At 40.8% G+C, this 26650-nt stretch overlaps 1 protein-coding gene across 1 annotated transcript in view; it reads right to left on the bottom strand.

The window, feature by feature from the left end:
* fn1a (fibronectin 1a) overlaps positions 1-25699 on the bottom strand; it is a 29476-nt gene extending 3777 nt beyond the window's left edge. Inside the window, exons 1-44 of the mRNA XM_069662606.1 lie at positions 25417-25699; positions 24326-24451; positions 24063-24200; positions 23615-23746; positions 23248-23385; positions 22249-22407; positions 21642-21839; positions 21340-21522; positions 20326-20502; positions 17078-17233; positions 16651-16779; positions 16365-16508; positions 13508-13629; positions 13211-13379; positions 12657-12842; positions 12315-12443; positions 12073-12162; positions 11795-11989; positions 9574-9852; positions 9118-9381; positions 8688-8782; positions 8205-8373; positions 7992-8078; positions 7705-7896; positions 6967-7239; positions 5895-6009; positions 5675-5751; positions 5499-5588; positions 5028-5294; positions 4800-4916; positions 4394-4558; positions 4128-4283; positions 3883-3996; positions 3473-3742; positions 3123-3334; positions 2558-2645; positions 2179-2364; positions 1984-2073; positions 1488-1679; positions 1285-1374; positions 1076-1178; positions 735-954; positions 378-548; positions 148-286 (exon numbers count right to left, since the gene is read on the bottom strand). Coding sequence (XP_069518707.1) covers positions 148-286; positions 378-548; positions 735-954; positions 1076-1178; positions 1285-1374; positions 1488-1679; positions 1984-2073; positions 2179-2364; positions 2558-2645; positions 3123-3334; positions 3473-3742; positions 3883-3996; positions 4128-4283; positions 4394-4558; positions 4800-4916; positions 5028-5294; positions 5499-5588; positions 5675-5751; positions 5895-6009; positions 6967-7239; positions 7705-7896; positions 7992-8078; positions 8205-8373; positions 8688-8782; positions 9118-9381; positions 9574-9852; positions 11795-11989; positions 12073-12162; positions 12315-12443; positions 12657-12842; positions 13211-13379; positions 13508-13629; positions 16365-16508; positions 16651-16779; positions 17078-17233; positions 20326-20502; positions 21340-21522; positions 21642-21839; positions 22249-22407; positions 23248-23385; positions 23615-23746; positions 24063-24200; positions 24326-24451; positions 25417-25558 — 6934 coding nt within the window. The 5' untranslated portion in view covers positions 25559-25699. The remainder of the gene's footprint in view (positions 1-147; positions 287-377; positions 549-734; positions 955-1075; positions 1179-1284; positions 1375-1487; positions 1680-1983; positions 2074-2178; positions 2365-2557; positions 2646-3122; positions 3335-3472; positions 3743-3882; positions 3997-4127; positions 4284-4393; positions 4559-4799; positions 4917-5027; positions 5295-5498; positions 5589-5674; positions 5752-5894; positions 6010-6966; positions 7240-7704; positions 7897-7991; positions 8079-8204; positions 8374-8687; positions 8783-9117; positions 9382-9573; positions 9853-11794; positions 11990-12072; positions 12163-12314; positions 12444-12656; positions 12843-13210; positions 13380-13507; positions 13630-16364; positions 16509-16650; positions 16780-17077; positions 17234-20325; positions 20503-21339; positions 21523-21641; positions 21840-22248; positions 22408-23247; positions 23386-23614; positions 23747-24062; positions 24201-24325; positions 24452-25416) is intronic.
* Between the last annotated feature and the right edge of the window lie 951 nt (positions 25700-26650).

A 26650-nucleotide genomic window follows, 5' to 3' on the forward strand; every position in this document is an offset into this window, starting at 1 on the left:
TAACATACCTAACATAGGTCTAACATATCTTTGTCCTCTGCAGAGTGAAGACAAAACCAGGAAATCTAAAACTATGCAGTTACAGTGTGTCTCAAGTAAGATCTAGATCAATTTGATCAACATTCAAATCAGATTGGATTACTGTACCAGCATTGCCAACGTTTACGACTTCCTCCAAAACCTTCTCTTTAGCCCCGCCCCTCATGGCCTCTACTACGACATTATATGAAGCTCCCGATGTCAATCCAATCAGTGTGGCACTGTTGGAGGTGCCGGGAAGACGCATCTATATGGAGGAGGAGAAAGTTAACAAATTGTCCTTACAACAGCAGTGAAAGTTTGTATGTGACCATGTGTTTGTATGTGTGTGTAGATACCTGGAAGCCTCCCTCCTCCGTGTGTGTGATAGGATTACAGGACACCTCATACTCTGAGGTCTGAGGAATGGGTTGCCAGGAGATGGTTGTGACCGTCTGTGCTTCTTGGGGTAAATCTGTTTCATTGTCAGGGAAACCAAACGCAAGACCTGGCAGAGGACCCTCGCTCACCTTAAGGATCAAACATATAGCATAGAGAGAGCCAATGTTAAATCACAAATATACACCGATAATTCATTTATTAAAGCATCAACAGCTTATGCATCAGTTCTGTTCAACGTCTACATTTCCTAAATGCCTAACTTTTGAACACAATTTGTATTTAAACTATATATCTTAACCATAAGAAACACAGACCTTGACTAATGGTACTCTGTTTCCATCAGGGCCTGCTACAGGAATATATATCAGAGGTTCTCTGAGAGTTGGTCTCTGGCCTTCTTTGGGTCCGCTGTAGGGGCCGTGAAGTCCGTTATTAGGGCCCAGGCTCTGGTACTCGGTATAGATGTGCTGGCCCTGCTGGCCTGGTTGGTTCTGGCCACTAGTACCAGCCAAGTGAACTTGGTTAGAGTCAAAACTGGACACAGAAGGAGAGAGGGATGAAAAGAATTAGTCATACAAATGGGAAATCAATGGATAAAAAACAGAAATAAAACTGTTAAGATGCATTAAAATATCAGAATGATGCAAGTTCTTACATTTTGTCATTGAAGGACTCAGGAACATCCAAGATGTCAGTGCTGGGTCTGTGAGGAACAGGCAACAATGGCAGCTTGGGCACCAATAGATCTGTAGCTGGCTCTGACAAGAGACATAAGCATGCTAGCTGTTAGAAGCAAGAAAGGCAAGGCTGCCAGCAGACGGCACAAGCAACTCATCTTATAGTGTGGATGATAGGTGTACTTACGAGTTCTGGCTTTGCCCACAAGTGGTGTACTTCTCAAAGCGTTCTGCAGAGCCACAATCTTAATGACATACTCTGTTGCTGGTTTAAGACCTGTCAAAAAGCACACCACATTTACATTCTGAACATTTGTCATTTAACACTTTTTTCCAAAAATGCATATGTGTATTTGTCTTTGCACAGTAAATGTCATGGTCCACACTCACCATTAACAACGGCATAGCTCTGGCCTGCATGGGGTCTGGGTGTCAGTTCACGAGGTAGACCTCCAGCCTCTTCATAGGTGACATAATACCCAGTGACTCCTGGACTGCGTGAAGGCTCCCAGGTGAAAGAGATGCTGCTTGGGTTCAGGGAGGTGAAGCGGATATTGGTGGGAGGGATGACCAATGGTTTGGCTGGAAGAGACAGACAAACAAGTAGGTATTCTTGGAAACACTTTGACTACATTTCATTTTGAGCAGCGTGTTTGGATCAACAGTAGTTGCCACACTTACTACATACTTACTACACCTAATAGTAAAACACAAGATAACAACTAGAACTTACCAATAGATTGCTTTGTATTGAATTTTGTAATTTACTTTAATACAATTTATTATATTGTTTTATTTACAAATATCTTTTTAGATATACACTGATGTACTGCTCTTGAAATGTATTACTCTGGACTGACACTGTAGGATAGAAATGGCTGGTTACCTGTGGTGGCAGTGAGTGTGAAAGGTGCACTGCGTCCATTCCCCTTCAGTGTATAGATGGTGATCTTATAATTGGTGCCTGGCTCCAAACCTGCAGTTATGACACAGTGACAGGTTAGTGAGGGATTGTGGGTAGTAATAATAAGAATCTGATGTTGTGATTTATTAAAGCTTGCACATTCTCATATCTGTGTACCTGTAATAGTGTGCGAGCGTGAGTCAGGGCCGATGGTCTTTTGAATGGGAATGTAGTCAGGAGAAGAGGAGGTGGGTGTGGCCTCAACCAGGAAACCAGAAATGGTTTCTGTCTTTGAACGCCAGGTCAGGGTGATGGAAGAGTCGTTAACGTCTGAGATACGTACACGACGAGGGGGACTGATATCTTAAGGTAGATAAGGAAAGAGAGAAAGTCTTGGTGAGAAGAAACAAAGCCAGGAGTGAGAACATATTTATATTTCAATGCTGGGATAAACACAAGAGAGGTTTTCTGTAAAACACAAGAACTATCTATAAAAACTTTATTCTCTCCGTGTCATGCATCGAAACAATGCAATCTTATTGTTTTGGAGACTTACTCTCCAGGGTGGTGACCTCTCCTTGGACTGGCCTGCTGGTCAGAGAGTTTTTCAAGGCATAAACATTGACTTCATAGTTGGTGGCAACCTAAGGTAGACAAGAGAGAAAAATAGAAACGAGGAATTAAGTCTCTCACAGTGTTGCTCAGTCTCCATGGGACTGAGTTTAATTATACTGACTACAACAACAATCACAGCTGTTTATACATGTTTATGCTTGTGGACCCACACTGCCCACAGGCATGAGTCTGTCTGTGAAATACGTTTTGTCTGCAAGTTATAATCAGCAAGCGGGTGTGCCTCCACGTGTGCGTGTGTTTGTTGATGCACTTTTACCCCCAAATTAATCTAAAAAATAAATCAATAAACTTTCTGTTTTTTGAGATTTATGATAATAAAATTAATTAAAAAAAACTCGAAAAAATATTCTTCTGTTTTTGTTGCAAGATAATAGAGAGACACCATGTTATTTTAAACTCAGTGAGTGAGTAGTAACACCATTGTGTTTTTGCATTGCCTTTTAACTCGTTGTCATACACAAATGGAGATATTCATTCACACTCACCATTAGTCCTGAGATGTGTGCCTGTGTGGTGTCTGGAGCCAAGTTGATCTCCTTGGTAGGACCGCTCTTGTCCTTCGGGTTCACCACCACACGGTAGCCTGTGAGACCTGTTAGCCCATTAATACGGTTTTCCTGACCCGGAACATTCCAGCTCATAGTGAAAAAGGTGGGGCCAACCTGGGAGAACTGGAGGTTGGTGGGGGATGAGATGGCTAAGGGGTAGAAATCAAGCAAAATAGGGTTAGAGGGAGACTGTTTTGACAGAATAAAGGTTCTTACACCTTTATGTAATTCCACTGAAAATAAACATTATATTTGTAATAATATCTAAAACTAACTTCCCCACATACCTGTAGCTTGTGTACCAACAAGTGGTGTGCTGGCTGTGCCATCATGCAGAGCAATGACCTTCACAGTGTATTCAGTGCCAGGCTGCAGACCATAGATAACAGTGGACTCAGCGTCTCCTCTGGGAGCAGGGCGCAGCTCTCTCTCACCTTCCTCCGGACTTGAATACAAGACTCTGTAAGATGTCACAATTCCCTCTGGACTGTCCCAGGTGATTCTCAGTGAGGCGGAGTCAATGTCTGAAAAGGTCAGGTCCTTGGGATGGTCTACATCTAAAAGGTGATGAGAACAGGGAAAAGGGTGAAAGGTAGTGGAGAAAAAAGAAAAGAGGTTCAGGAGGTTGTTATTTATTTTTTTATTTTTTGAAAGGTAATATTTCACATAAATCTCTAAAGAATGTGTAAACCCTTACTTGTTAAAGCATTCACCACCAGAGGGGAGCTCTCTCCATCTTGTCCAAGAGCATACACACTCAAAACATACTCTACTGTGGGCATCAGTCCTGAGAAAGTAATCTCTGTCTGGTCTGGAAAAGAAGGTGGAAAGCACAGGAAAACAGGTATGAAAACATAGATCTAAACAAGACTCAACATTTATAGTTAATCAAGCTTTAATATACTGATAAACCATATGATGAAGTTAAATCAAACAGCATACCTGGAGCCACCACCTCAGTAAAGGAAGGTCCCTGTCCATTCCTGGGAACCCCAGTAACTCTGTATCCCTTGATTGGGCCCTGGGCAGGGCTCCACCTCACTGTGACACTGTTGTCATTCACCTCCATTACCTCCATTTCAGAGGGAGAGTCCACGCCTAGAAAGGAGATTGGAGAGTTGAAGAGGAGTAAGAATATTGACTAAACATGGATGACTGTGTTATGCCTCTGAGAGGGTGTGTGTATATATGAGTTTGTGTGTGTGTACCTGTCTTGTGTGTGACATAGATTGGAGTGCTTGATGCAGGGCTGTCTCCTCTACCAGTCACAGCATAGACAGTGACGGTGTAGTCAGTACCAGGCTTCAGGTTATTGATTGTAGCAGTGGATTGAGAGCCAGGCACTGTGAACTCCTTAGGATTACTGTGACCTCCTGGATAAAGAATGACAATGGAGTAATATTAGAGACATTAATATTTGAATAAGCAACAGACTAATGAACATTTACAGTGAAAGGGAGTATTACTGGAAATAGAAAAGAACGGCTGGAAATATTTTTTATTTTGGCAATTTTTATTTTCTTTCTGCAATATCGGAAAAAAAAACACAATAAATGAACAATATGGGGACTAGAAAAAGAAAAATTCAGATAAAAAAAAAGTTCACTAGCTCACCAGACTCTCCATGGGTGATCCTGTAGTAGCGCACAGTGACAGGCGGGGCGTCCCAGCGGACTGTGATACTGGTGGGGGAGGAGTCAAGAACTTCCAGGTCTGTGGGAGCATCAGAGACTGGAGAGAAAGAGAGTGAAAAGCCAGAGTTAAGAATATAATAAACATGATGATGATTACAGTATGTAAAGTATCTGGATGAAAATCAAAAATTAAATCAGGATTTCATACTTGTCTTTTGTGTTCCACTCAGTGGCAAGCTCTCCAGTGTCCTGCTCACTGCGAAGATGTTCACCAAGTAATCCGTGTCTGGAGTGAGTCCTGTCAGGGTGAAGTGGTTCCTGGAGGGAGGCAGTCTCTCGTCCTTGGTCCTCCCGCCACTGACCATCTGGTAACGGATACGGTAACCGGTGATTTTGCTCTGGGGAGCAAGCCAGTGGATGGTAAAGGAGTTGGTGAAGATCTCAGAGAAACGCAGGCCAACTGGTGAATCCAGAGCTGAAAAAGGTTGGGACATACAGAAAGGATGCAATTGGTTACAGGAAAACAAAAACATGTATCCCAAGGCAAATCATTTTTTTTAAACATCAGCTATATACTGAAATTTATAGCATAGGTGCCCTGAAGGGTATTATTTGCTTTTAGATCCCAATTTCTAGACTGATTTACTCCAGTTGTTAAATTGGATCACTTAACACTAACCTGTTTTCTGGGTGCCGACAACAGGCGAGCTCTCTCTCTGCTCATAAACACACACCACGCTCACCAGATACTCTGTGTTAGGCAGCAGGTCTGTGGACAGTGAGAAAGACATAAATACCATGGCTGTCTGTGTGTCTCTGTGTTTCCGTGTATGCTTTGTTTTTGGTATAACTTACTCCTCAGCACCACATTGTTACTTCTGCCTCCTGTGCTTGTTTCTGTTAAGTCATCTTCATCATCAATGGGATGATACCTAAAAATAATGAGGAGACCAACAACAAGGATTCATATTATATATCATATTATATGTGGTATTACCAAAGTAAGTATATATTCAACTGAACATCTAAATCAGAAATACTCATCTTTGAGAATTATTTGTGTTTCTACTCGTACCTGATGAGGAAGCTGTTGATGTCAGCAGTGTTGGGGACCTGAGGAGAAACCCAGGTGACTTCTATGCTGTCTGGCCCAACCTGGCCAAAGCCCAAATTAGTTGGTGCTGGCACAGCTATTGGAAAAAGAGAGAATGGTAAATGGACTGTACTTATATAGCGCTTTTCTAGTCTTCGAGACCACTCAAAGCTGCTTTTACACTACATGTCACGTCCACACATTCATACAGTCATACACTGATGGCAGAGGCTGCTACCTAAAGTGCCCACCTATCAATCAGTCATCACATTCATACCCGTGGCTATGCCACCAGGAGCAACTTGTGGTTCAGTTTCTTGCCCAAGGACACTTCAACATGTATACTGAGGAGATTGAACCCTTGATGCTATTTGGACAGTGTTTTCTGTGTTTTATGTATGAGAACCTTGATCAGAATGTAAACTAAATGTTATGTTTCACCTACACGGTTAATAATTGCTTAAATAAAAAGGTGCCCAGAAAAGTGTAATAATTCTACGGAAAAAGTGAGGAGGTAAATGTGTATATTAAATAGTTATAAAGAAAGAATTGAAAAAAATAATGAGATGACTGAAATTAAAGGAAGGGGTCTGCATTTTATGAGTGTGTCAGTGTGAATCCATGTCTAAAGTTTAACGACATCTTTAAAGAGAGAGAACAAGCAGTGTTTGCATTGGGGGGCAAAATGAGCCTCAGTATGATAAAAACCCCTTAACTAAAACCAGATGCTGCACAAGTATACACACACACAGAAACGCACACACAGGATTATTAAACTGACAACACAGCATGCAGTGTAATTACATCAGCAACTTAAAAAGGTTTGCTTTGAAGAGCCATGTCTTAAAGTTAATAGGAACCTTATTACATTATATAATCTCAGTACACACAATGTGATTTGTGACTCCCTCGCAGGCAATTCAAATTACGCTATTTACTGAAAGGATAGTTTTTGGACGTCTTGGTTTTATTTATAACTAAAGGACTCATATATCGTTAGTGATATAAGTAAAAAAATGTAATATTTTGGGCTCAGTGGAAACATGGATCTTACATGTCTGCTGAATGAGGGTGGTTGGCTCGCTCTCTCCATTGTCAGTCACGGTGGTCACACTAAACTCATAGTCGATACCAGGTTCCAGTCCATAGACAGTATAGTGATCAGTGTTTGGCAGAACCATATCTTCAAAGATTGGTACACTCTCGCCGGCTGCCACCACTGTGATCTTGTAACCAGTGATAGCTGTGGTGTTGAGCGGCGACCAGCGGAGGCTGATAGTGGTGTCGCTTACGTCCTGGAAGCTGAGGTCTGTCAGCTGTGGAACGTCTGGAGAAGTGGAAGGAGGATTGGAGGGAAGGGGAGAGGAAAGACAGAAAGAAGACAACAACAGAGACACCAAACAAATGGGAGGCAAAAGAGGAAGAAAAAGACAGGAGCAGGTGTTAAGGCAAGAAACAAATATGGCTGGCTTCCAGTTAAGTGAGATATGAAACATATCACACCAATGGAAGCGGTAATGCAAGGTTGCTTTTTATGGTATATATTATCATCTAGTGAGGTCTCAAATGTTATTCAATGAAGTATGTCCATTGATTGTTTTTAATATATACAAAGGCAACATAGCATTAGTGTTAACAGTGCTGGTCTAACTTAGCTGATTGTGCTAAATTAGAGCAGAGACGCTAACATGGCAGCATTAGTATATGTTAAATGTTAAATGCTACTGTTTTTTTAAACATATTACCTTAATATCAATGGTTTAAAAGCATCATGACTTAACCTCTCACTCACCTGGTGTAACAGTAGTTGATACAGGAGTGCTCTCCATATCATCCTTCACAGTAAAAACACTGATGTTGTACTCCACTCCCGGACTGAGGTTCTCCAGGGTGCAGGAGTTCTTCCCTGCCTCCACAAACTCTTCCACACTGTTTCCTTGCTGCCCATTGGTAGGAGTGCACGTCACTCTGTAGCCAGTGATGTCTGGTAGAGAGAGAGTTGGAGAGAAATGGTACATGTACAGTGTGACTTAATCCTTTGTTATTCATGCACATCTGGGTATGCAGGTGTGTGCATACCTGGTGTACCGGCTCCATTCCATTGGACTGTGAGCTCTCCGGTGCCTGGGTTGGACTCCAGGTTGAGGTCAGTAGGAGGAGACAGAGCTGAAAATGAAGGAGAGAAGAGAAGTTTTAGGAGGAAGAAAAAAATATGAGGCATTGCTGGACAACAGCAGGCAAAAAAAGAAAGTAATAAAACATGACAATCAATATTTATAAGTTTATTCTTACGTGTTACAACACGGCGTGTGACTGGGGTTCCCTGCTCATGGCCGTTTATAACTGGCTGGACGCTGTAGGTGTACTCCACTCCTGGAGTCAGACCGGAAACATAAATACTTCCTGAGTCAGAAGTCACGTCTCTTGGGGCTTCACCTCCCTGACTGGGCCGCACTGTCAACTGAAAGATAAATGCAGAGAGTCAGAGAGATAGCAGAAGGTGAGATGTGGGTTAGGGGGTACAGGAGGTAAATGTCAGAGGTTAGAGTTTTCCCAAGAACATTCTCTGGTTTAATATATTCTGGCCAATCAAGTGTTATCTAACTCCAATGAGAACTGGAATATGCTTTCTACAGAAACTGGATGGAAATAATTTGCATATGAAGACAATCACACAACCCAGCTGTTTAACTTAGGACAAATAATAGGAAAGATTGTAAGTTTTATGAACATGTGCATGGTAGGAAACATGATATGTATGAGCAAAAAGCGTACCTTGTATCCGATGCGGGAAACTGGAGTCCAGGAGATTATAATGGAGGTGTCAGTCACATCAGTGCTAAAATGAGGAGCGTTGCCCATTGGCAGGTCTACAAACACACGGAGAGTATAAAAGGATTCTGATCAGTTTTTGTGTCACAAATGAGTCCATTCATATTCAGAAGACTGAGTCGCTTTCCCCTAAACTGTGTCTTTCCAAGTATTCATAATGCCAGTCTGCTGTACTCTTCTTCAAAACCATTACAATTTATTTTTATTAATTATAAACTAACCATTGCCAATATCTTTAGCCTGATACTACATGACACATGAAACATGACACTTAATAAAATGGTACCCTTTCTTTGTCAAAATAAATATTCTAAACTATTCTGCAGTTTCAAAACACAACTCTGATTTGTTTAAATATGCATCCAACACTCACTTGTGGTGAACACAGCGGTCTCTCCTTCACTCAGTGTATTATCTTGCTCTGCATGCAGCGTAGCGCTGTACTCCGTATTAGGCTTCAGGTTGAGGATGGTGTACTGAGTAAGGCGGGCAGGCAGGCGCAGCTGTTTGGGGTTAGAGCCCTCAACAGTGAGGAAGAGACGGTAGCCAGTGACTTTGGCACGGGGGGCAAACCACATCATCACAGCACTGTCCTCAGTCACATTGGAGAAATGGATGTCTGTGGGAGCATCAGGCTCTAAAAAAGAAAGATGTCATAAACAGTGACAGTCAGATTTTAAAAGAGGAAAGATTTAGGGTTGTGAAGCTCACAGTTTCACCTCACTATGTAAAAAATCCTATATATGGTTTACAGACTCCAGACTAATATTGCAAATGAAAATTGACATTTGTGTGTATAGACCTTCTGAAGGGCATCTATCATACTCACTTGTAGTATGCTCCCCAGTAAGTGGTAAACTTTCTTCTCCATTGTGAATGGAGTAGATGTTGAAGCGGTACAGTGTTCCAGGCTGTAGATGTGTTACTTCAATGTAAGAGTTTTCACTGATAGGCAGAGTCATTTCCTTCTGAGAAGAACCAGTCTCATCGACAGGAACAGCGGTGACTCTGTAACCTGAGACGTCAGTGCCTGGGCCGGACCAAGTCATAACTATTTTCTTATCTGACACCTCAAAGAACTGCAGGTCTGTCGGAGAAATAACCTCATCTGTGGACAGAAAAAGAAAAGCCTTCATTCCTTCATCTGTATTTACATGAACATTTGGTCACTTTTATTTTAACGGGGAAAAAAAGGTTCTCAGGAGACTAATGCTATTGTAAAGTCATAAAAAGTGATGCATACTTTGCGTAACAGATAGCACAAGCATATGTGTAGTAAGCAACAGATAATGTGACCAAACATGGCTTCCTGCTCATTCATATCAATATCAATTTATATCAATGCTATGGTACTCTAAACTCTAACTGTGAGTTATAACTGTTATCTCATTGATTTAATGGGAAAATACTTACAGCTGATAAATAAAGTGTATGAATGCAGGGAGGAGACATAACTCACCACAATATAAAATGTTGGCTTTTATAAGAGCATATTGTTTAAATACTGCAGAAATGATGTTTAGTGCAAGTTCACAAGTCAGTTTTAGAACTTAACTATGAATCAGATAAGTTGTGTCTTACTACTAAAAGCAGGCAATAAGAAATGTGACCAAGTTAGCTTTCCTTTTTTTTTTATCTGCTTAACACGTTGACCTCACAGCTGTTTTTGTTAGACATCATTCATAAATATTTCTTTCATACATCAGTGAATACATTTGCAAAAATAAACTCCTTCCTTTTTTTCTTTTATGTGGCATATCAATCATCAAAACACACTTTGTTTTATACACACATAATTACAAATGTGCAATATGTGTTGAAAAATTCCACGCCAAAGCATTACACAGCCTCATATCCAGGACAGACAAAATGGGGAAATACGCACAAAGAGCTACAATTTGTAAACAGCATTGAACAAGAGTTGGACAGAGTGAAAAGAAAATAAATTGGCTTGTAAAAAGCAAGGGATGAGATAAGACAATAAGATAGAGAGGGGGAGAAAAGAAAAAATAAGCAATGAAAAGAAAAGGTAGGTCAAAATGAGTAACAGGAGCTTTCCGAGCTATGCATCAACCTTTTGTCTTTTAAAACTTTAAACAAACCTTTTTAGCTCTTAAGGTTCACTCCTCCTGACCTTTCAAGGCACAGCCAATCAGAAACAACTGTTCTGTAACTATTCTGTACTTATTAGTTTCCAGGCAAGGTTAATAGAGTTCAAATTATATTGCAATAAATTGTATGTAGTATGAGATGAGCAGCTGGCAGCGACTCTATAACCGATCCAATGGTAAGTGCAGCTCATACCACTTATCATGTGTAGACTTGGTCCATTCGCTACGGTGTAAATCTGCCACAGCAAACTCAACTAGGTCATAGATCTTTATTCCATCACACTGTACAAACAATCACACGCACACACTCTTCCAACATCTGCCTGACTGGCCCGAGAGCGTGTTCGCCCTGGCAGACTGGGATGTTTTACATAACTCCAGTAGAGCAGAATAAGACCTTAACAGCTGTGAACTCAATGACTTCACTTTCCATTGAAAACCTCCTTGATTCTAGAATTGAGAATTTGAAACTTCTACATAAATTCTGGACGATGTCCTGGAGAGTAAAAAGTCAAATTCATATGAAAGTAAAGCAGAGCAAAGGGAATAAAGGACCAAATAACGATATTTAAGGGTTGCAATCACCAAAGACAGATTTTTTGTCAGTTTTTTAAACATTATAAGACCAAAAATTGCTTTAGCAATACTAGCCAATAAAACTCACTCCTTTGTAGGTATTCAGTAGTTCTCCAAAGACGCCAGGAGTAGGTTTGAGTTACACACTACACACAGAAGCAAGTGTGAAGTTTAAAAATGAGAAAAAAGAAGGATTGTTCTCCAGTCACTCTGGTCTAAATACTTGACCTAAAAATATTTGTCTTTCTGCCTTGGCAAACAAAACAGTCTTAAGATTCAGGCTTACAACATTTAGGTGTTCAACATTTAGGCTGACTATGTTCACCTTATGTCTCCTTTTTATTACACATCTCAGTTATTTACCTGGCAGTGGATCTCCAGCAGTGTTGACCTGAACAAAGATAGGCTCACTCTCCAGGCTGTCCTCAACAGCGTAGATACTGATGTTGTACAACTTGCCAGGCCGAAGGTCACTCAGAGTCACAGACGTTGCTGTATCAGGAAGAGTCAGCTCCATGCTTTCACCCTCAACTGATGGTGTGTAGACAACACGGTAGCCTGAATAGAAAAGGTTGGAATGAAAATAAGCAACAGATTGGTTTCAGATTTTGGCTGTGACTGACAAGATTGCCATAACATACCAGTGATGGGAGCCAGTGGTTTATCCCAGCTAATAATGATGGAGGTTTCTCCCACTTCATCCACTTCATGTTCAACAGGAGCATCAGGTGCTGTGGAACAAAGGGGGAGCAAATGTGTGAGAAGGGAAATAACGAGCATTATTTCTTACTGGATCAATATATTTGTAGTAATTGGCACTATTAGGCTACTTCCATGTCTGCAATAATAAAATGAGAGAAGGTGTGTGAATGTTTCCACTCACCAGTGGTTTGTGAAGTTGTAAGAATGAGGTTGTCCTCTCCACCATCTGTAACCTCGTAGACGTTAACAGTGTATTTCCTTCCAGGAAGAAGCTCATTGATGTTTACTGAGGTAGTTGTACGAGGCAGGTCTGATGAAAAAAAAAATATATATATATATTGCATTAGTACATTAGTTTAAGAACAAAACCTTTATCGCTGACAAACAATTTCAATATGCATCAAGATTTAAATCCACAACACACTGCACAATATCTTGTCACCACTGCCTTACAACACCCAACTATAATTTTGTATGTAAGTGTATTCATGTTCGTGTATACAATATGTATATCTGCAATTACCTAGCACCATGGGTTGTCCAGTTCCCTGTCCCTGCTCACTGAGCTCATACTCTACTCTGAAACCAGAAACTGTGTCGGAGGCGGACACCCAGGAGATGACGAAGCTGCTGGAGGTAATTTCAGTCACCGACTCAGAGATGTCAACCACAGGAGGAGGCTGGGTGGTCTCGCCTTGTGATGTAGCCACTACGGGAGTAACAGAGAGGGAAAATAAGAGTTGGCTACTTGTTGCAACTGAGATCAGAACTGTCAGCACAGGCCCGGGCAATCAGAAAAAGAGCTTGTTGAGAAATTAAAAGATCAAAGTCGCAAGAAAAAATTACAATTTCATGCTGCAGATATCATTTCAGTCTTAAATACTATCTTTCAAATGTTGTATATGAAAAACCAGGGGCAGTTTGAAAGTATCAGACAAACATTAAGCAGTGATTCGCCAAAAAAAGACACCCATGCCTAAAAGTAGACAAATAATCCAGTCATTGTCAATACTGTCAGTTAAAACAGTAATGCAGCAACACAGCCAGCCCAGAGATCTGTCTACTCCCACAACTCACATGATCCATAGGTGGTGGTAAAGTCAAAACGTGTGATCTCTCTGCGTCCAAACCGCAGCACGCTGATCAGCTGACCCTCGTAGGTGATACCGGGCTTAAGACCAGAGATGGTGTAGGAGTTAAGATGACCAGGGATCATCACCTCTCTCCATGGGTTTTGGGTGTTTTTCTGTGAAATGTGACGAAAGGCATTGAGGGAAAAAAACAAGGAGAAAAGGAATCATGAATCAGTTTCAGGGAAGAGACAAGCAAGAGGAGGCATCATGTTATTGTGTGCTGCTCAAAAAGAAAACTCACCACTTTCCATTTGAGGATGTACTGCGTGATGTGAGCAGACTGTGGGGCGTTCCACTGAATAGGGTGGGAGTTGGGTTGGTTACCAGTTTCTGTTATGAGCACCTGAACAGGACGGTTGCCACCTGGGGGAGACAACGCAGAAAGGGGGGTTAGGATATATAAAATGTAGACAACAGAGCAGTGCAAGAGTCATCATGTTATGTGCACACATTTAACAGACAGAAGATATACATATCATGTACCTTAGTTAAATTTTTTCTTTGACAAGAAGACACACCATCTAACATGGCAATATACTGGCTCTTATGCAATCTCAGATCATTTAAAACCCTGTAACTTCATACAACCTAAGAGTGAGTGAACAGCCGTATTTTCCCTGAACAGAACACAGAAAGAGTGAGGAGAATGTAGCACGTCACTGTGAGATTCCAGCCCAGATTTCAACAGCTGGAGGGGAGAAAACTGTTACTCTACTTCGTCTACTTTTTAACCTTCTCTATTTCCTCATGTTTCTAACCCTCTCAGTTCTCTTGGATAGACTTATTGAGGAAAGGAGACTAAAAACTGTAATTATCACAGATGAATAACCTTTCTTATCTCTTCTTTTGACAGAAATAATCTCTCCTTTAATCTTCCATCCCTAACCAAATCCAACATTTGACAAATACACTGGATAAAAGATAGACTTCAGATAAATTGACAGTGTTCTTAGACAGGGCATGAAAGATACATAGAAGAACATAATGTCTGGTTCATCTGCAGAAGCTAAAATAGTAGTATGTTAAGTGGTTTTCGGAAATGAAAAAAAGGGTATTAAGTCATGTTTAATGTAAACAGAAGTCATGTGTGGAGTAGACTCCCAACATAAGCTGTGCTGATAGAAACTGGTAGCTTCTATAAAGAACTGAGGTTTTCTAACCACTTTTCCAAATAGCAGACCTGTAATCAGAGTTTCTGAGCAAGTGGCTCGGTTAACCAAAAGTTGCTTGCAGATACACAAACCTCAAAAACAATCTGGGACCAATTACTGCCTATTACAGACCCACAGGCCAATGGCGAGGGTAAGGGTTACATAGAATCAGATGTGGGACACACATAGAAACAGATGCACACTTGCAGGGGATAAATGTCATGTTCATTCTCCCAGCACTGCATACATATATGTTTGTAACCTACAAGCACACAGTCATGCATGCACTCAACCCCCTTTACTTTGCACATATAGACACAACATGCATTCTTGGTAGACAGATGCTTCACAGTAAGGTTGTGATAAGAACCACAGTAAAGGGAAAAAATGTTGAGACTCATCCTAACAATACAAAGTGCCCCAAAAGATTAAATTACCCCCCAGACAAGGAGAGATAAACACAGACGGCAGAAAAGAAAACAACATTTTTTTTTAGATGTTATCGATGTCGGAGCTAAATCTGAGACTTGTGAAAACCTTAAAAAAAATCCTTTACTTGGGTTTTCCATTTTTGCCTTTTATGGTGTTCTAACCAGTGAGCCAATTGACTTAGAGTCTGGGTTTGCCTCTTGCTGCCCTTAAATCTTAGCATGCTGTATTTTGTATGCCTAGACACACACACACAAATACACACACGGAGCAAGTTCACAGCTGGTTGCTATTATGGCCACTTACGGCAGAATAGTGCCCTACATTTTGTATCTCCCTTCAACCTGCTTCACTCACAGAGCTAACAAGTAACAGTTCAAATGCTCCCTTATGTAAGACTTGTTGAGCCTGATTTTCCAATTGCAGAGTTGCCTTCCTTAAAACTATAAGGACATATTTATGAATGATGTGAAAACGATACAATGCAAGCAACCAGGGGAAACGAGAGAGATATGGGAATTACTTACAACTTTATGATGTTGTATCTGAGCTAAACCAATAGTAAAGTCAAAAAAGAAAAGTGCACTGAAGCTTTGAACACAACGTGGTCAGTTGGAATAACAAAGAGGGCAGAAAGCTATTACATAAAGAAACCTCAAGTCAAGACAAAACTGTGAGAATGATTTTGTCGTAAAAGTTGGTGTGCAGTGGTGCAATCTTGCCAAACTTAGCTTTAGTTAATCAAGAATGAGATAACTTAACAATCACGGCTACATAAACTTGTGCAATAAAGAATGTTTTTGTTCAGAATGATCCTGGTTAAGGGCCGAACAGGATCTAACGCTCTAAGACATGAGGTTACGTTTTTTTTATCTAAATTGCTTTGCTAAAATCCACAATCCTTTGCTGAAATCTGGTCCCCAACAAGCTTTTAAGGTTTGCATTTGGTAGGTGTTTGTGTCGGGGAGTGTACAAACACACACCTGCACTGTGGTGTTTTGCAGCTGTGGCAACAGCATAGGGGATGTACCACATGCTAGCAAGAACAAAGGCTCAGAGTGGGGGGTGTATCTGTAAAAGAGGAAATAACACCCCCTCCCATTTCTGCCTGTTTCACATCAAAGTCAAGGGCCTCAATTAGGTGACCTAAACAAACATTTTGCCCCTGTTAACATTTTGTCCATGCCTTATCCTTTACTACAGCACTTTTCATATTGTCACCTACCAGGCTATCCCAGTTAAAGATACAAATCTTCAACCTACTGTGATATAGTACATTTATTGAAAACGTTTTGCACACAAAATAACCATAATGGATTTTTTTTTTTTTTCGCCAACCAGCAATTTATATAATAATAAAGCTCCTTCAACCCACTGTTGCAAATATTCAATGAAAATCTCATATCTATAGAAGTCTTGACTGTTGATTTGCAGCATTGCCCACCAAAGCCTTATACACCAAGATATCCTAGTATAAATAGTATAGCAGTATAATAGTATGTGTATGTTACATCTTACCAGGGTAGGACTGCTGGGGCTCACAGCTGAGTTCTCCAACGCCATTGCCGTAGCAGTAGCATTTGTACATGATGCCATGGATAACTTTATCCCAAGACTCTCCGATCTGATAGAAGGCTCTGGTCTCTGGCTCCTGGCACTGGTCTGAGGATACACACACATAAAACCAAGAAATGCATCAGGAACCATTGACAGAAGTTTTGGAGCTGGCATTAAAGCTCCTTTCCTCTGATATCATTCTTTACATGTCAGCGCCTGCAACAAGCTCGTAACAAGTTGTACTTACCAATGGCATCACACTTCCAGCGGCCACGCCCTTGTCCAAAGCAGGTGCAGTTCATCATGTAGCCTTCTTCATGTTGTTTGGTGAAGGTTTGGTTTACCTCATAGGTCAGATTATCCACAATACACTGGTCTGCAGTAGACACACAAACAGAGGTTTGTAAAGACAGGTGACTTTCTAAATATTTTATGAACTCTGTGTGTTCTTGTATGTGTGTTAGTTAGAGATGCAGGTGCACCATAAAGTGCAGCTGTATAGGCTCTCTGTTAACCTTTTGGCAGGTGAGTGATTATACGACATGTGACCTTTCACCTCTTCACTCACAGAATTCTAATATAACTCACTAATTATAACCCTACACACACTGACAAGTCTCTCAGTCACCTTTTCTTCCTCTATGTAACTCTCTCCCTGTTACACACAAACGCACCTTTAATCTGGGAGTAAGCAGCACAGCTCCATTCTCCTCGGCCATTGCCCACGCAGGTGCATCTCATCATGTGACCCAGAACATCGTGCCGTTTGTCCCACTGGTCTCCCACGCGGTACATCACTCCTTCAGTGCTAGTACACACTTCTTCTTGAGCTTGAACAAACAGGACAAAAAACAGTTTTGAAACGTTTACTTTTTAAGAAAAGTTATGACTGCAAAACAAAAAAATTGATTCACAGCCATTCATCCCATGACGTACATGTATTACATTTTCGTTAGCAACACACAAGCAGTGCTTACCGGCAAAGCGATAAAACCAGGGCAAAACACATTAAAAATGAACAGTCCCACCCGGAGATCACTGATTCTAACCCGCAATTACAACACAAGGCTGGAAGGGAAGAGAACACCTGTGTCCATTCAAAGGGAGATTTTCCTAGATTAAAAGCCAGTACCAGCTGTCTTGTGCCCTTGTGTGTGTGATTGACTGTGTGTGTTCACCATATGTTCTCCAGTAATTAAAAGAGTAGTTTGTTTCAGGAAAGATGGAAAGTTTGTGACATTGGGTGGGACAGACAGAGGCCTACGTCTGTACATCTATGTATGAGACTTTTCAGACACGGTGTAGCAAACAAAAGTACCTGGGTGGTGGTTTGACCTGAGGCTAAAACTCTACTCAACTTTAAATTGAATGATCAGAGCAAGGCCTGGTAAACTTAATATAACCCCTATGGTTTTATATTGTTGTTTGTATTGTTATATTGAGTTATATGTAAGAGATGACGGCATGATGGTAGATGTTGGTGGAAGCTCATATTTCTTAGAGCATTATTCAACTAATAAAATCCTGGTTTTCTCTAAATATTAACTGTGTTGTTTATGTGTTAACAGCTAAAGACATGGAATTTCTGTTCCACAGTAAATTTTCCTTATAATTGCTGTGTAGTGTTTCTTCTTCTGACTTGTGTTAAAATAATTATTGGAGGTCGAGTCTGGGTGTGCTTTCATCACATTCTTTCCAGTTGTCTATAGCTAGAGGGGATCTGGTGCTTTTTACAATTTAAAATCATTCTCTTCACCAGACAAGGACATTCTTTAGTCCTGCTTTAATCTGTTCCAATTACAAAGGGTGTCTGAATACGTTTGTCCTCAACTCAACCTGTTTTAAGAACCAACAATCAATCAACATCTATTTATTTAAACCCAATCAATGATCAACCTGATATACAAGTAATTATGGTCAAGTTAAGTCTTGTTGAGGTAGAGATAAGAGTGGAGCTAATACTGTTTATGGTGTAGTTTGCATAATGAATGTGTACCCTGAAAGTAGGCCCACAGCTGGAGATCATTGCCCTACAATCCAAAAAAACACATGGCAGACATCAGATAAGCCTAACCAGCTTTTTTTCCAGAGGATGGCTACAGGTGGATGAGAAGGGGCTCCAGACTATTACTGATGTTTAAACACCACCATTAACATATCAAGTACCATGTTTGTTTTGTCAATCCCTGTGAAGTCATTAAAGTGAATATCTAAGACCCCCTGCTGCTTTGACCGCTGGATGGAGTTTACAGACAGCCTGCCTGTTGGCTAAAAGGTCTTGGTCTTTTTACTCTTTAAATATTAACTGGGTGTTTTTAACAACAAGGTATCAGCCAAAAGGAATTCTGATGAAAAGTATAGCTTAAAAAACATTTAGCACAATCCATTACCCATCCCTTGTTATCAAGTAGTTAATTTAATTATAAAAAGAACAACCACCACTTTTGAAAAGATAATTGATGTGCTTGTGTGCAAATCATCTGCACACAGCAGAATCCAGAATGACGTTGGAGCAGCGTTAAACAAGTTTCAAATGTCTGAACTTCTATAAAAGGATCACTGGATCTGCTATTCAGACTGCAAAAAAACACACAGAAGATAAGTTCAAGATGAGATCAGATGAGTCCAGTAACTCCGTTTCTCTTGGACACCTCATCTTAGACAAGTCCTGTAGATGTTTCCAATGAGTACCATGCACAATTTACAGCCTGCTGCCAAACACAATTTTCTATCTTCTATCTGTCGACTTTGAAGTCTACCAGTCTTCTTTGATATAGAGAGGAGTAAGAGTGATTTCTTATTTAAACTGGAGATAACCTTCTTTGCCGTTTGTGGACATTGTTAAATGATGTCTACATCACTCAGAACATTCAGCAACTTAAATTCAACTAGTGCCTGGGTTTAACTAAAGCCTTCATCTTCAGTTATGTTTGATCCTTTGCAGCAACACTAAAGACTCACATTTGTTGTGACAACACACCTTTCTTTTAATAACTACCTTGGCATGTTCAAAGTATATAGTTTCTTAATAAGACATAAAAATACAACAGCTCTGATGTCATCATTACCATCTCATTACTCCTACACAGACATTAGGGCAGTGTCAATGACCCCCTGGTGTTTCAGTGGCATCAGCCTCTTTTGTTACCCATGGAGACCTAATTGACACCTAAACAACACAACAACACCTTTTTACAAGCCAACGGTGACTTCAATGGGAATTTGCCAATGCTATAAATAAAAGGTGTGAACTGTAAATTAGATTTTGTCTGTGCTATTAGCCCAGGCTCCTTTTTCACATCACTCTGATAATAGCTTTCATGTAAATTAAATAAGGTTACCCAGATTTCTCTTAATACAAAGGACATGTCAACTCCCTGAGGCAGACAGGGCGGAGATACATTTACTTAAGACAGGGAGGGACATTGCAATTAGCCATGCTAATCCCGTTAGTGTCTGCTCTAGCTAGCAAACTGCTGATCAGATCTGCACTTGCCAGTTTTTGCCAGGCTGTCAACAGTAATTTTCTTACTTTTGAAAAATACGGCCCACGTTTTCCTGGTTTGGTTCACCGCTAAAAATATATATTTTAAATTTACATATATTGTTTTGTTAACACTAAAGTAATTGATGTTCAAACACCTGTCTCATGTCTCAGTGTGAATTTTTAACACTGGTGGCATTTGGTTGTTAAATGATCTCAGGCCTGTTATTATCCAGAAAAAAAAATCCGGTGTGAGGAAGAATTTTAAATGTTTCTCTTTTTCAAACATCTTAATTACATTTTTAAATGTATTTTAAAACAGTGTGGGCTAAAACTGCTGTTTCCTGTACCTCACCAACCCCAACATTTGGAGCGTCTTCGTCCTCTTCCTTACCTCTCAACACACAAACACACACGCATACACACTAACAGACTTACCAGCCATGGGACAGAACCCAAAATGGTGTTCTCCATCATAGTTAGTCGTGGTGCCACACCACTTCATGCCGTCTCTACGTCCATCTGCTGTACAGTCAGTGTAGTTTCGGCCATTGTAGAGGAAGGGGAACTGGCACAGAGCACCATTAGAATTGCCACCACGTGTTGTAACAAATACTGTAGAAAAAAAAACAAACATGAAAACTTAAAGATCAATATCCAAATTCCAACTATGCATTGTATAACCTACATACATAGTAGCAAACAAGATAAGTGTGTACCAAGCAAAATCATTCACAAGACACATTTTTAGTTGAGGCACTACCTGTTTTTTTTTGTTATAAATAATTTAGATTCGCCAAAAGGCTAGTTTCAGTCCACTTTGATAGTCTTATATATGTATTTTGCTGGGTAGCCTAATATTTTAGAAATCTGCATTCCTAAGAATAAAAAATGTATGTTTCTATAACTCACTTAAAAACCTTAATGATAAAGTTGACACCCTTCATTTAAGCTGCTTGAGCTAATGTTAGCTTGGCTAACTTAATACGACAAGCTTGTTAACTCCTTTATAAATATCACGTATTTAGTTTATAGGTTGGTATCCCTACAAACATGTTCATCGTGCGTTTAAAAGGGAGGTTCAACTACTGTCCACTGTTAGTCAGCTATCTAATATTTAAACACAGCTAACATTGCAAGGTTAGCTGTGTTGATGCTAGCTAGCTATATGAGATTAGCTGGATTGTTTTGTCTGGAAAACAAGCGCTGTTGGTCTTTCTAAAGTTCAGCCTGTCAAATGTCAAGGTTATAATCTTATAAAAGTACACCAGTACATGAACATATTTACCAGACTTAAGGCTAGTGAAACATAAACATGAACTAGCTAGAGCTGATAATTGTTTATGCCTCCATCTAAAACAATTCCACATCTTTTGTCAATCTCTTACCACTTTCACTTCAAAAACTTAGAAACAATTCCTGCCTTTAACAATATTCAACACATTAGCTCACCATTCTTCTCTGTACAGAAAGAATATTTCTGGTCAGTCTCAAAGTCAGAGGAGGTGGAGCACCAGAGCTGGCCATCAGTGCGTCCATCAGAAGTACAAGAGTGGTAGGTCTTCCCCTTGTAGATAAAGGGAATCACACAGGGCTGACCTCCTGAGGTGCCACCATACACTGGAGCTGGTCCATCTGTTTGAAGACAGAAACACACACAAATATAGTAAATATAATTAAACATATCTGTAGCCTATGACCAATTTTACATCACCTAAAACAGTAGCATCTGTATGTTGTGAGTTGTCTCTTACCCCACTGCTCACAGCTGACGCCATTGCCAAGACAGGTACAGAGCATCTGTTTGGCTCCCTGGTTCTTAATCCAGCGCTGGCCGATGAAGTATGTTAGTCCTGTATCAGTCCGACAGGGTCCCTCCTGGGGAAGCTCAGGCACAGTGGCAGGCTGGTAGACCGCAGGCTGGATGTTGGTGATCACACGGGAACCAGTGCCTAAAATGTAATGTTGGATTCAGGTCAGAAGCAGCAAATGGAATATTTGTCATTTTAGCTACATCCTCACTTGAAAATGAAGCTTTCCATTCATTTTTTTACTGTCCCTGTGCAACAACTAGCAAATGTTTCTGTCTCACACCCAATAATCACTTTAAACCACTTTTAAGCACTCATCAACTTTCCCATGATTCATTTCTTCCTCTTCATTTCACTGTTGCTAGTCTCTTTTTCACATGAGCTCATGATCATGTGTTACAAGACACGTCTTTCTCACTTCAACACTTGGACACTTGGCACTTCTTATCTGTCCCTCTTCACAGCATCTGTCTCTGGTATACATTCTTCTCTCCTCACAGAGAGCGGGAGGGAGGGGGAAACAAGAGACAGGGGTATTATCATTTCTCACCCAGGCCAGTGGTGTGAAGAGAAGCATGTCTCTCACACTTCCACTCCCCTCGGCCGTTCCCTGTGCACAGACACTGGAGCAGGTTTCCTTGGGCATCTGTCTTTGTCCAGGTATCTCCAATACGGTAGGAGGACAGAGTATCCTGGTCGTTACAGCGATCTAGGAGAAGGAAATGAGAGAAATTTATAAGACACTAAAAAACTTTGATGTGGTAAGAAGGGTGAAACTTGAGGAGATTCTAATTGGTTCTGAAGCAGTCTAAATTTAATACTGATGCCTCTGCAGCCTAAATAAGAAAACAGGAACTGCTTTCGTCCACAGGGACCGCCAAAATCAACACCAAATGAAAATTTTTCAGAGTTGCTTTGTTGTGCAGAATGCATGTGTTGAAGTCTGCTGTAACTCTGTGGGGAATGATTCCTTCTGGCCAACAGCTGTTTTTATGTTTGTACTTTCTGCCTTTGTTGATAACAATTTATTGATGAATCTCAACTACAAAAAATGTCCATGGCCACCCTGAAGCCTTTTTTGCAACAACAAGACAGTGAATGACATTCATTTACATGTGTTACATTAGCCAGCATCTTTAAAGATGCAAATGATGGTTGTAATTGGAAACACAACTGGTAAACATTTCCTCCACAGCCTGCAGCAAATCACAAGCCACATTTTGTCTTTAGTTCTGCCAGTAAGGCCGAGTATCTATCTTCAGTGAAGATTAGGCTAATATGTGGATTGACATATGGGACTTGTTCAAAAAGCAGCATTTTAGCAGCATTTGTTTAGAGCTTTAGAACACGAATGAAAGAAAGAAATGTGACAAGTAAAAGCACATGAATGAACTTGGGCCTTTAAATGACTTGGTTTACTCAAATTGAGGCAGCTCTGTCTTATACATTTTGAGTAAACTGGCAAGGAAAAGGTAAATATTTAAAAAGCTAAAATATTTCCAGCTTTCTTTGCTTGACACAAAGAAAGCTGAAAATATAAGGTACTTACTTCTGGAGGAGCATGTGATGCGACCACTTCCCTCTCCCATACAGGTGCAGTCAATCACCATCCATCCCTGGTACGGCTTCTCGTATGTCTCCCCAACAACATATGATGTTCCCATTGAGTTATCATAGCAACGCTCAGCTGCAGGAAATAGACACTCATTAACTACCTTATCAATATAAAACTCACTTGTCAAAGTTGTGGACAAAAGAGATACCCTTTAAATTATGTATATTACATGACTGTAAATCATAGAATGATATATAGGGATGATACAGTAATGATAATGCTTTCTTGGCAGTAAACCAAGACATTTTCCAATCAGGTAAATGCAGTCATCTGTTAGTCAGTGTCTGTCTGAGTGACTCACCGACAGGTTTGCAGGTCCACTCTCCCTTTCCATTACCCAGACAGACACACTCCAACATGTAGCCTCCTGTCTCATGGGGTCTCCTCCAGGTGTCACCTATCTTATATGAAGCCCCACCCTCATGACAGCGATCTTGGGAGACAGAAGGAAAAAGGATTTTAGAGAGAGATTAATGTGCTTTTGAGGGTTTGCACAGAAAGGAAAAGAAAAACACACCCAGACATTTCTCCCATTATCTAACCCCCCCAGCTAACTGCTAACAGCTGCTCAGCACCAGTTGCTAATCAGCTGTGGAGAGTATGGAGATTAAGCAGTTTACTGGCATCAGCCTGGGAAACCAGGATAAATGTAGAGACACATTAGCTAGGATGTGCGGTCTGGTGTTTGAACAGTTAATGGCAGCAAGGCAGCTCCTTACAGCAGACACTCACTGAAAAAACAAACTTACTGGCAATGGTGCAGCTGATCTTGCCCTTCCCAGACCCGATACAGGTACAATCCCAGATCATGCCATCCTTGGGTCTCTCATAGGTTTCTCCCACTGTGTAGAACTGCTGGTTGACCTTATCGTGGCACCTTTCCTCTGCTGCAGGGAGAAAACAATGCAAAAAGGTGTTGAATGTGTGGAAATTACAATGGACTGTTATAGGAAAAGATGGAAAAGTTTTGTTTAGTGGATTCAAAGATCAAGATCATGACACACAAACTTACCATCAGGTTTGCTTTTACACTTTATGCCAGCAACTCCATGACAGGTACAGACCAGAGTGCTGCCCAAATATGGCCGTTCCCACTGGTCATTAATGCCATAGAAGTGACCATTCTCTAAACAACCATCTGACAAGAGAAAAAAATTACAGCTGATGAGGCTTTATACAAATTAAATCAGGCAGCAGGAGGTCAATAAAAGGCACTCCCTCCCTTTGCTCCTACATCAAAAGACAAACAGTTCAGGGAAAATATGAGGGAGAAAAAAAACACACCCCACCCGCACACACCCACAAACACTGTACCTGCGTACCATGTCCCTTTTCATAGTGGAAAGACAAATGCAACCACTGGAAAATGGCTTTGCCCATTCCATAACTACATAACACTTAGACTTGTGATGTTGGTTAAACGTAAAAGCTGTTTTATACCAATGTAACTGGGCCTTAAGTGGGAATAAACATTCTATTGTGGGACAAGACTTCACCCATGTCTGTGAAATTGACCCTGGATGTGTTAACTTCACTTCAAAGGCCCCCCAAGGCTGAGCAATAAATCAGCTGCACATAGTGTAGTACACCTTACTCTCCCTCTCTCCCCCCACCAGGCATGCTCTTTGTTCACATCTCATGACTTCACATGCCACGAACATCTTTTTTTTTCCAAGTTTAAAATTGAAGCCAATTGCTTATTCATTCTTCTCTTCTTTCTGAAGCTTTGATCCTTTGCTTTCACACACGGATGAATTTGAGGGGAATCAGGAAAGCTGTAGGGGTTGAGGTTTATCCAGTGACCCCAAAATCAACTGTTTTTCTGCCATTTCTCAACCAGAAGTACAAGTTATAGGGCTACCATAAATATGGTGGTTTTTAAAAAGGTTCACATTGCACTCTAGAGACAAAATTAAACTTGTGCAATTAGTCTATTTAGGCTGTATTTTGATTTCTTCCTAAAATCCTAAAAATGTCAAACACATCAATATTACCTCATTTCATTCCTAAAAATTCCCCGTGGGACCTTTGGTGGGCCCGGTCCCAGGATCAGGAACCACTTACACTACAGACTAAACTTGAGGGGGGTTAAAAAAAACTTACCCTGAGAGACTGAGGAGCCGTGATGTTGCTGCGCTTGTCGCCGATTCCTGTGCGTCCCTTTGGGCATGCAGTTCACCGCGCTCCCGATGCAGAGCGCAACCAGCACCCTGGCTATGGTGCTGCCGGACATACTGTCTAACATGAGCCACTCGGTTTTTGCAGAATGTGGTTACAGGTGCTCCTTGTGCAAAGATTGTTTCACCGGGGACGGAGAGAAGTCGGTTCCAGTGCAGAATCTTATTTCACGCAGCGCTCCAACCCTCCTGTTCAGTCCGCCCCTCTCCAGTCTGCGGCCCCAGTGTGCAGGTTACCAGTCTGGGGGAGTGATTTATTTGGGCATGGCTTAGCCTCAGCCGGAGGAGGGACAATCCAACAAAGAGACCGACAACCCACGCAGCGCGTAGAAGAAGTGAGGCACACAAACCCTTTACAATTCCAAGATGATTACGCAAATTTAGGGTCATGAAACCTTCTTCAGCATGAGGTTAAGACAAAAAGATTCTTTCGAAGATGTCACGGTTGTCTCCATGCAACTCTGCAACACTGAGATAAACAAACTACGAAATATCTTTGAAATCATCAGGCGGAGACAATGCCCCATTAACAAATTGATTACCCCACCCAGTTAAAAATGTTATTGCCTTGGCCACAGCCCATCCACTTACTGTTGGGTTTGGGGTTAAGGACCTCTTTGGCCACAGAAGCACAGCCATGCTCTCATCAACTGTGTTGAAATTTCAACAAGGGAGAACAGAAGATTCGTGAGCTGTAAACTCCCCAAACCTCCCAGATTTTAATTGTTGCCAATGTCACCAATACAATCATCTCCCTAAATTGAAATGAAAGAGTCCCAGATGTACGTGAAAGTTATTTTTAGAATGCGTTTTGGGCTTGTTTTGTACTTGAAACCATGTGCTGAAGGATAGGGCATGTGGTGAAAGATTATGTTGTTTTATCCTTCAAACCGGATGTTTCTCTGTTTAGAGCTGTAACCCTGTAGTCCCATACATTGCAACACACAAGATGAGGAAAAAAGTGTGAAGATTTAGAATTTTCATGCAACTTTTTCTTTCATTATACGGGAAGCTTCTCCCACAAGAAATGTCTGGTTTTTTATTTATCAATTCTTATTGTCTAGCGTGTAGCCATATTATTGGCTAGTGTTGTTTAAGTAACATCATCTCTCTGCATGAGGTTGATGCTTTGCAGTATGTTAGTCTATAGGTTTTATACA

This window comes from Semicossyphus pulcher, unplaced genomic scaffold (genome assembly GCF_022749685.1).
Source record: "Semicossyphus pulcher isolate SPU_LCO1_2020_fin unplaced genomic scaffold, fSemPul1.0.p SCAF_15, whole genome shotgun sequence".
NCBI classification, from domain to species: domain Eukaryota; kingdom Metazoa; phylum Chordata; class Actinopteri; order Labriformes; family Labridae; genus Semicossyphus; species Semicossyphus pulcher.